Raw genomic sequence first — 10,627 nt, 5'->3', positions numbered from 1 at the left:
GGAGGGTAAGCGGCGCAAGCCGAGAGCCCGTCTTCGCTCTCTTCCAACAAAAAAATTAAGGGAAAAGTCCCGACCCCAAAATACCCACTTTCCGTGGGGGTATTTATACCCTCCGTAGCTCTCTCTTCGTCCGGGTTCTTCCTGAATTCTCATAGGTGGCCGCAGCTCACGTGATCGTGACGACGGCTATATTCTCCCTCTTTCTCGGCCCAAAAGATCGCGAAAAACCCGTCACCATCGGTGCAGGTTTGGAGTATGAGTCATTCCGGAGGGGAGAAGGGTTCGAGGGGGAGAGAGCAAAATGGCACTGGAAACCATGATCCAACACGTTTAACTTAGAATAAAAGAATTCCAAATTATTGGAATTTCGGTTGAGATTCCGGGTCGATTGGCTTGCATTGTTGAATTTATGTATCGACAAAAAAAAATCCTATCTATTGATATCACTCTCTGTGTTGGGGAACAAGTTGAAACGCCGAAAGTTAGGGTTTTAATTATTGCCCGTGGTCGCACCACACCCTGCGCTAATTAAGTCAATTAATTAATGTGAAAGGTGTTCTAGGGCGGGGAATTACATACCTTAGCGGGTAAAATTAAGGGATGCATGTGGATTTGATCCATGACAAAGATGTTCCACTTTCCACCACTTCCGTGGGATATATTAAACATTATGTGTAGTGTTTTTCATGTGAAATTTTATGTGTGATCGTGTGTAGGTGTACGAGTGGTATTGCAAAATCACAAATTTTAAAATAAGCATACACAGACATAATTTCCAAAATACACTATATTTTTCCCATTCTCCATAACACAGCGCACCGCCAATGGCAAAATCTCCGATGTATATACTTGAAGTACGAGTTTAGTGTCAGGTTTCGCGGATGCGATAAAAGGGTTATGTTAGACAATAGTGTTTTGGAATTCTGAAATTCCTCATTGGCTATGTCAGTCTCCACGCAACAATTTCTCTGTTGTCATTTCTTTTTTCCACCCTTTTAAATAACTATTTAGTGTAGTTTGTGTATGTGTGTGTGTGTGGTAAAAATTGATCATTGATCATTTTTGTCGCACCACGGTCGTTTTCTGCACACAAGGGCTAATTAGACCGGGAACTAAAATTTATTGCCGATTCCGAACGGCAAGCTTGTTTTTTATACTCATGGAGAGGTTGGTGCGCTAACCCCTCGATGGGGAACTCCCTGCGGTCAAGTCGCCGTTTTTTGTTGTACCCGTGTCAGGAAAGTATTCTGACAACGATGAACCGGGTATCGAACTCGCGACATTGCTAAACATCCTTTGGTACTTTAGGCGAGTATCTTATCGACCGGGCTACCGGTCGCTCCCTGTGGTAAAAATCTCGTCTGAGGGTACGTTCTTTAATGGTTCTAGGTCTTGGATAATTGAGAATTGGTTCAAATTTTTCTGGTAAAGGTTTGGTACCTTGTTTGGAAATTGAGTGCTCTAAGAATGAAATCTCCGCAACATTGAAAGATGCGTTTGGATACGTAAAATGTGAGGACATAGTTATTGAGCCGTTGTAAAACAGTACGCAAATTAACCTTATGTTCAGTTTCACTCTGTCACTGAAAATCAAAATGTCATCTGAATAGACATAACATTTAAGATCACAAGAACCTCATTTATGAATCGTTAGAAGGATAGAGCAGCAAACCGAAATTTAGGTAACTAAACAAGCCGAAAGGTGTGCAAACAGTTGTTTTTGGAATGTGGTCGGAATGAACAGGAGTGTGAAAGAGAGTACGCCCGCAGAATGTCAAATTTTAAGAAATAAATTTTACCTTGTAATATATTTGAAAAGTCCGGAATAGGGGTACCCATTTGGGACCGTGCAGGCATCATCCACTGTACGAGCTTTATGACGCGACATGTAATGGTTATGACCAGGGTGATTTAGAAGGCCTACATATTCCTTGACATAGGAAACAGGACGTATGGCATTTTACTGGAGAACCGTTGATCCTAGACGCTTGATACTTCCAATTAAAAAAAATATTCAAATCAGATATGCCATTCATGTTACAAGGGGTTGTATAGTCATTAAAATAAAAATGCTTACTTTTTATATGACCACCATGTGCCCAAAAACCAAATTAGAAAGTTGGTACCTTGTCTCTAAGTGCAATATTCACTGAGGAATTCGAAAAATGGAGGAAATTTGAAAGAACAGCTTTAACACTAGGTTTACCGGGAGGATCATTTTGACCCATTTCGATATGCTAAGAGATGTCGGTAAACCTGTCGTCGGCTCATAACACAGTTTATGAGCCTTTAAAGCTGTATTTCCCCAAATTTCCTGTTTTCCGAATTCGAATGTCAGCGAAATTTTTTTTATGTTGGCATCAGAAGAGACAGGGCAACAACTTTTAATAGGGTTTTGGAGCACAGGGGGTGTGTGTGTATAAATAGTTAACATTTTTATTTTGATAACTATTCAACCTTTTGCAACATGAAACATATTTCTGAGTACTACACGCTATTTCGATACTTTTTCTAATTGGAAGTATGCTTCTGTAATCAACGGTTCACCAGTAAAATACCATACGCCCAGTTACCTATGCACCCTGTATATATATAACATGTCCTGACTGATTCATCATAGCCGAGCTGAAACCGCTTAAGCTATATGAAATTTGGTCCAGTTTCATTTTATGATGAAAGAACTCACTAAGAGGGTCATAAAAAAGAGAATTCAAAGGTTATATAGAGAAATCATGCCGGGCGGATTCCGCTGAAACTATAAATATGAAAAATTTTGTCCCTAGTTTTATTTCATGATATAAAAACTCGCTAAGAGGAGGTTTTCAAAATTCGACACTTAAGGTGGTTCAAAGGTTATATATAGAAATCATACCGATGAAGCTATAAATATTGAATTCGGTTAGTAATTTTATTTCATGACGTAAGAACTCACTGAGAAGTTTTTCGAAATTCGACCCCCTTAAGTTGTCATGAGGGTGTTCAAAGGGTAGGCTATATGGAACAATCATCGCTGGTCCAAAATCGCTGAAGCTATAAATATGATATTTGGTCAGTAGTTTTATTTTGTAATATAGAGACTCACTGAAATGGGATTTCTGGCAATTCAACCCCCAAGAAGGATGACATGGTGGGTTCAAATGTTATATTGAGAAAATAACCGCCGAGCAACAGATTACCAAATAAACATGAGCGAAGCCGCGCGGTAAGAGCTAGTTTTCTATAAAAAAAGAAAAAAAAGAGAAATACGTTTTTTCCCCCTTGTGATAAGGAGACATTCTGTAATAATCAATTGCTTCCAAGCGCAAAAAAAGAAGCGATAACATGCTATCGCTTGACGTTTTTATACGTACAACAAAAACGTAACACGATTATTATCCCTGGAACTTGATCGTTGTAAGTCAATGGCTTTACGCCAAAAATTTCTAATGAATTGTGTGGATGAAAAACTTTTCGAATAAAATCCATTTGAGAGATGTTTGCAGTGAATGCATGAAGGGAGAGTGAAAAACTATCAAGAATGAAGTTATTTATAAAATCACAGCCGATATACGGTAGCTACACGAAGTTTCGCAAGTAGCTCAAATATCGTCTGTTTTGTGAAAAAACTATAAGTGAATCTAGCTATGCATTTGGCTGCAATAAAATACAAATACCCGATGAGTTAGTTCTCTTTTCGCCTATGGTAAACAGTCTGTCTGTGATCAGCATTATGTAGTATCGAAAATTTGCATTTCTTTGCATAAATTCACTATAGAATCATATTTTTTTGAAAAAACAAATCATTCTCAACCTTTTTTTGGATGAGCCTTCGTATAACTTACTGTATATTCGTGGCATTGTGATAAGTAACAATATGTTCCAAAGATTTGGTGCTTTTGTGATCGTGATATGGATTTTCTGTATTCGAGTAAGTATATATCTTTCACGTAAGATACGTCTTGCTTTTCGAAACAGGAGAACCGCGTTAAACGCAAAAAAATTGACTCTAAAACCACATGAATGCTACCAGGAATAAATGATACCTCATTCGAAAGAACGTTAAACAAAACATATAATAAACACTCATTGATCTTTAGCTGATATTCTCTGTTACTGCAATAGGACTGCCAACTTGAGGTACTAAAAACTAGTGGAGCTATGCAATGATATCACGTCGTGTGAGGTGTCGTGTAATTTGTTTCAACGAGTAACTACAAGAATACGATAATTATAAAAGCAAATATTGATCATGTGCAAAATTATCAAGCGAGGAACTTCAAAAATCCTCTTTCTTTGAAGGCATTTATTTACCTTATAACACGGCATTTTGCCAGAGTGATCAAAAACGCATTGAGGCGATAGAGAAGCTCCCGAAAATCCAAAATTTTAAACTTAAAAGTGGGGGGGCTTATGGGAAGCGTCTTACATTTATCGAGACAGAAAGCCATGAGGTGATTTCTGTGTGCATGACCAAACTCACTAGCTCATTTAAGTTTCGTTGCATCTGAGCCCGATGAGAATTATCAACCGAATGCAAGCCTTTGGTCATAGACCGGTCAAACAGTAAAAAATTGATCAACTTTAGTATCGGAGATAGGTTTTTTTTTTTTAAATTAAAACGAACAAACAGCAAATTACAATATACAAATACGAACACACACATACACAATGTAGCCCTAAGGGACTATGAAGTCCTTCCAGCAGGCCTATATGATTTTTATTACATTATTTTCTCCCTCAGCAACAGCTCTTTTCTTCAGTAGATGTATTTTAGTATATAATTAATATTCATTGGTCCAATAATTTATTTCAAAGTACTGCATTAATGTCTGTGTTTTCGATCATGATAAAGACATTGTAATCTGTATTTTTATTACTATTTGTGTAATTACTAGAGTAGATGTTCATTATTTTCGGTGCGGTGTAACAAAAACTTTTTTGAAATGTTTCGTTACTTTTAAGTTCTTGATAGATATTTTTATATCTATTCGAGGTTCTATTTTCATTTTTTACTAACCATTCTTCGTTTTTGATGATAAATTTATAAATTCTGTACATGTAGTTCTGTCTCAGTGTCAGTATATGGCACTGTATATTTTTGTTTTATATTGGAACATTTATTGATTCTCTTAATTTATTGTAAAGATTTTCTAGATTGCGTATGTTTTCATAATATGCTCCTCCCCAGACAAATATTCCGTATAATTTATATTTGAATAAACCCACGCATAGAAGATATCTTTCAAGAAGTTATTTTCAACTATGTATTTAAGGTTATAAATGATTCCTGAATACATTGAGTTTTTTTAAACATTTTTTCACTATGTATGTTCCATTTTAGGTTATCTTGTATAATTATTCCTAAGTATTCATAATTGAACACACTACCTATTTCTTCACAATTGCATACTGATATAGTTTGAGATTGGCAGTGAGTGTGTAGTTTTACGTGGATTTCTGTACTTCTTGTTTCGTGCATTTTTAAATTGTGTTTAATTAGTAAGTGATTTATTTTTGTTAGGTCCTTCTCTGTTTCTGTATCCTCAACATATAAAACTGAGTCATCTGCAAAAGATATAATGCTACCATTTAGTTTACTCAGTTCATTTATGTAAATTAAAAATACTATCGGCCCTAAGACCGACCCCTGTGGGACGCTTTTTTTACTTCTTGAAAATTGCAAATTTTTTCTCTATTATGACAATAGTCGTCTAGTGAGGTAGTGTGATTTAAACCATTCTAAGATATTTCCTCTTATACCGGCTGAATATAATTTCTCTTTTAAAATGTTTAGATCTACATAATCGAATGCTCGTTTTAGGTCCAAAAAAACTATTATCGAATATTTATTTTTATTTATTCCATTGTTTATCAAGCCCGTTAATTTTAGAATTGCCATTTCTGTATTTTTGTTTTTTTGTAATCCATATTCATTGGTTGCAAAGAATTTTTGATTCAGGAAATTGAGCAGTTGGTATTTCATACATTTTTTCTAAAATTTTTGAAAAAATCGGAAGAATTGAGATAGGTCTATAGTTGTTAGTATCATTGGAATCTCCAGTTTTAAATATAGGTTGTATGAGGGAATTTTTTTGTTCAGAATAAAATACTCCATTTGTTATTGAGGAATCCTTTAATACATCGATATGGTAGTGAGAGATAATTTTCATCATTTTAGGTGTAATTCGATCGTAGCCACTTGCTTTATTTTCTGCCACAATTTGCCTCAGTATATGACTCTCAGTTTCGAGGTAGAGCATGGAGTTTATTGATGTGTCTGAGGAGCCGTCTTGTTCTATACAAGTACAATTATCTGCGTTTCCTCCTAATAATTTATATTTTTTGTGATAAATTATTGATTAAATTTATTTGCAAGTTCTGGTGGATTTTCAAAATTTGGTGGTATATTTTTTTTCAAATCTTTATTTAATACATTTCTTCTAATAAATTGCCATTGCAATCGTTTATTCTTTTCACAAGCGTTAAAGTTCCTCTGGAAGTATTCTTGCTTTACCTTTTTTATTATAACTTTTGTACTAGTTCGCATATAAGGTTATATGTGGATTTTTTTTATATAGCTTTTCCTTCAGGTTTATTCTGTCAAGTATTTCCTTAGGGTAATTTATTGAAACTTTAGTCCAGAGATTAGTACTTAACCCTTCAACCGTCGAAGACGCGTTGACGCGTCATGAAAATTCCTTCGAAAACGGGCAAGGACGTGTTGACGCGACCAAAAAATTCTCTCGAAAACGGGCGAGGACGCGTCAACGCGTCCTGGTCAGGCCAGTGCTTTCCCCTAGCTGCTTTGTCTGAGACTTGTCACCCATGCTGTTTGACGAGTTCCTCCCTCTTCATTCAGTAATGCTGATTTCATTGTAGGAAGCTCTTCACTGGCACATAATACAGCAAGCAGACGTGAATAAAAGACACTGTTCTCTATTATGTACTATAGTTATCTTGAATTGTGCGTGTATGGGTGTGTTATTTGGGAATATGTTTATAACTCTGCGTTTGGGAAAACTCGTTTCTTGAAGAGCACTTTTTTATAATATTTCCAAAGAACTTAGCAACATCGTAATATAATTGATTGTACTCTTGTTAAATACAGTAATAGTTCTGACAAGTTCAATTTTTTAAACTTTTAAAATTAACATTCTTTAGAAATTAATATCAATATTTCTTTCTCTAAAATTAACATATCTTGAATAATTGTAATAATAGTATTTATTGTAATACTTCTTTGATAATTTTTCTTAAATGATTCTTGAGAGTTTGAGAATCATTCAAGAATTTAATAAATAGTTAATTCAGTCAGGGCTGCAGCCATAAACTCGGCCAGTCCGACAACATCCATTTTGGCACACCTCTGGTCCATCACACCGTATTTGTTTCATCTTCCCCCGTCCGTAATTTTTTCCGGGGGTGCACTATGATGATCAATTAGCAAACAAAATGTTTTTTGCATTAAGTTGTGGGAATTTTTTTTTTTCTTTTTAATTTTTTCAACCTTAAAAATTGTCTCCCTTTTCAACCCTCCGACTCCACCCGTTTTACCGGGTCAATTGAAAATTATGACTTTTTACAGAAAAATGGCTGATATCATAAAACCCTTGAGATTTAATTTCTAAATCACTGCAAATTTTTTATCTTTATATATTGTAGTCTCCCAGAAATCGATGCAGTTTCATTACATATGGTGTTCTGTACGAATAAATCAACTTTTACTTGATGTTTACATAATATATTGTACTATCTCAGCATTAATCCCGAGATTATGTTTGAATATCAGAAATGTGCAACTTTCCATAGAAAATCACGCAAATCGTGGTAGCGTAAGTTGGGATACTACTGTATCATTGTAGAAATTACAATTGCATTATAATGTGTAATATTTTGATGAGGTAATAAATATAGGGGGGGGGATGTTGCAGCTTGTTATAAAAAATATAATAATAGTAATGTATTCTCTCTCACGGAGGAAGTTCAGAGACGACCCCGGTTGCCCCAGCCTAGTTACCCACCTGCACGATAAGTTGTCTTAATGTAAACCGCACCTTTTCGATTTGTTATTAATTTGATATTTATTCTTTGGTAGTGCAGTCTTTTTTTGTGTGACGTAAGTTTGTGCACGATAGGGTAATGGAGTTCAAAGAAATCCTTGAACAAAAGAAGTTTCTAAAAAACCATATTTCCATAATTTTTCACGATTTCCACCGTAGTTTCATATTTTATGGTGTAAATCCATAGAAACTACGTAAATTCCATTGTGGTTGGCAAGTATACTTATAAGTAGGGCCAAGGTTTTCATGACCTAAAAACTGATAGAAAATGCTCTATAAAAAATTAATATTCCCCGAAAGACCGAAAATTTGCCTTTGAAGTAAAAAATGATACAAAAAATTTACTTTTCTATTTACAGTAACAATAATTTTAGCAAAATGATATGAGAATGAGGAATATTGAGATGCAATTAATTAATATTGCACAACACTCTGTACGACGTTTTATGTACAGAGCTGAAAGAAAATTGCGGATTCCAAGAATAATCCGGATAACTAGAATCCTTTTAAATTGGGAAAGGTTTTGTACAGCCGTATTTGTACGTGACTACCCGTGTATTCAGAGAGAAAAAAAGAAAATGTCAGATAGGTGTGTACCTCTGTAGTAGATAAACTGTTTCGTGAACACATTGTAAAAAACACCCCCTACAAGTACATACTGAATTCTTCTATTCACTGACTTAGGATTGGATTGGATTTTCAATTTATTGGCGCAAGAACCAATTTGGCCAAACTGCGCCAAAACACATGACATAAAAATAAGGAAAATGTCCTTTTGTCGTGTTAAAAAACTAAAACATATAAAAAGGAAAACAAACGTAAAACAATGACATGAATTGTAAAACTATAATTTGTTATAAAAACCAATGACTTTAATGAATTTAAAAATGCGAGATGCATCGCTATGGTCATTTAAAATGTCATGAAGTGAAAGATGACTTTGACCAAAAGCGGTCGTAAAATGATGACGATGATATGAACAAGTAAAAGCATGAGCAATGGTAAGTGGACTTTGACAATGAGGGCACTGTGGCTGACTCTCTCGTAATAAAAGATATGATAGTGTGATACGACTGTGTCCTATGCGCAACCGGGCAAGCAGAACTTCCTCCTTTCGGTTAGTTCTGCAGCTCGAACGCCAATGGCCAAGTGTGGGCTTGATGGCATGGATTGGATTTTGAATTTTTTTGGCGCAAGGACCAATTTGGCCAAACTGTGCCAAAACATGACATACAAATAAGAAAAATGTCCTTTTGTCGTGTCAAAAAACTAAAACATATAAAAAGGAAAATGAAACGTAAAACAATGACATAAATTGTAAAAACTATAATTTGTCATATAAACCAATGGCCTTGATGAATTTAAAAATGCGAGATGCATCGCTATTGTCAGATAAAATGTCATGAAGTGAAAGATGACTCTGACCAAAAGCGGTCGTGAAATGATGACGATGATGTGAACAAGTAAAAGCATGAGCAATGGTCAATGGACTTTGACAATGAGGGCACTCTGGTTGACTCTCTCGTAATAATAAATATGATTGTGTGAGGCGACTGTGTCCTATGCGTAACCGGGCAAGCAAAACTTCCTCCTTTCGGTTAGTTCTGCAGCTCGAACGCCAATGGCCAAGTGTGGGCTTGATGGCATGAAGTTTATTATTTACTTGATTGTTCCAATGATCCTGCCAGCGGCGATGCATCACTTCCCGGAGGATTGAGAAGTGGTCACTGGCAGGTACCAACAGGTTATTGTCAATGTTAGTTGTTGTTCGAGCTGCGGTGTCTGCTTTTTCGTTGCCCGGTATTCCTACATGACCTGGTACCCAGTAAAATTTTACTGTGGTACCATGATGAATGAGGTAATGCAGTTCATGAAAAATGGCATGAATAAATGGATGAGTGTGAAACGTACAGGAACACAGTGCTTGTAATGCGCTGAGAGAGTCGCTATAGATGATGCATCGTCGGTGGCGTTTGCGTCGTATATGACGTAGAGCCTGAAGGATTGCGTACAGTTCTGCCGAATATATAGTGAATGTGTCTGGAAGTTTGAAAGATGTCTCCTCACAGCAGATGTAGGCACAACCGACATGGCCAGGGCTCTTGGAGCCGTCGGTATATATGGGGAAGTACCTGTTGTACCTACCCCTGTGCCTAAAGAATATCTGTCGATATATGACATCTGCTGTGGTGGCTCTAGGGTATAATGATAATGAAAGAGAGACATCTGGCAGAGACTGCTCCCATGGTGCCAGTTGCCAAGCAACTGGGGCCACACGACTGATGTCTAATTCTAGTTCTTCCACAAGTGCCCTCATACGAAGACCGTAAGATGGAACACATGAAGGTCGAGCAGCAAATAGTCTATGAAATGAGGGATTAAAAATGACACGATGAAGTGGATGATCTGGAAAAGTCTTCATCTTGATAAAATATTTCAAGGAAAGTTGTTGGCGTCTTGATGTCAGTGATGGCTCGTTGCATTCGACATACAGGCTCTCCATTGGAGACGTCCGGAAAGCTCCAGAACAAATTCGTAGGGCGAGATGGTGGACCGGGTCGAGCACACTCAGATAGCTCCGAGGTGCC

The 10,627-nt window shown here is 36.4% G+C and overlaps 1 protein-coding gene across 2 annotated transcripts in view; it reads left to right on the top strand.

The window, feature by feature from the left end:
* The first annotated feature begins 3,376 nt into the window (after positions 1–3,376).
* Positions 3,377–10,627, top strand: part of LOC149074626 (dermonecrotic toxin SpeSicTox-betaIIA2v-like) — a 79,994-nt gene continuing 72,743 nt past the window's right edge. For both annotated transcript variants that reach the window (XM_089247000.1, XM_089246999.1), the window contains exon 1: positions 3,377–3,907. In XM_089247000.1, the coding sequence (XP_089103126.1) occupies positions 3,854–3,907 (54 nt within the window). In that variant the 5' untranslated portion in view covers positions 3,377–3,853. The remainder of the gene's footprint in view (positions 3,908–10,627) is intronic.

The sequence above is a fragment of the Pholcus phalangioides genome, unplaced genomic scaffold (assembly GCF_987345545.1).
Source record: "Pholcus phalangioides strain wild (caught in Gottingen) unplaced genomic scaffold, Ppha-v1.0 ptg000017l_1, whole genome shotgun sequence".
NCBI classification, from domain to species: Eukaryota; Metazoa; Arthropoda; class Arachnida; order Araneae; family Pholcidae; genus Pholcus; species Pholcus phalangioides.
Note: the sequence above shows the minus strand (reverse complement) of the source record. Positions and strands in the feature narration are given on the sequence as shown.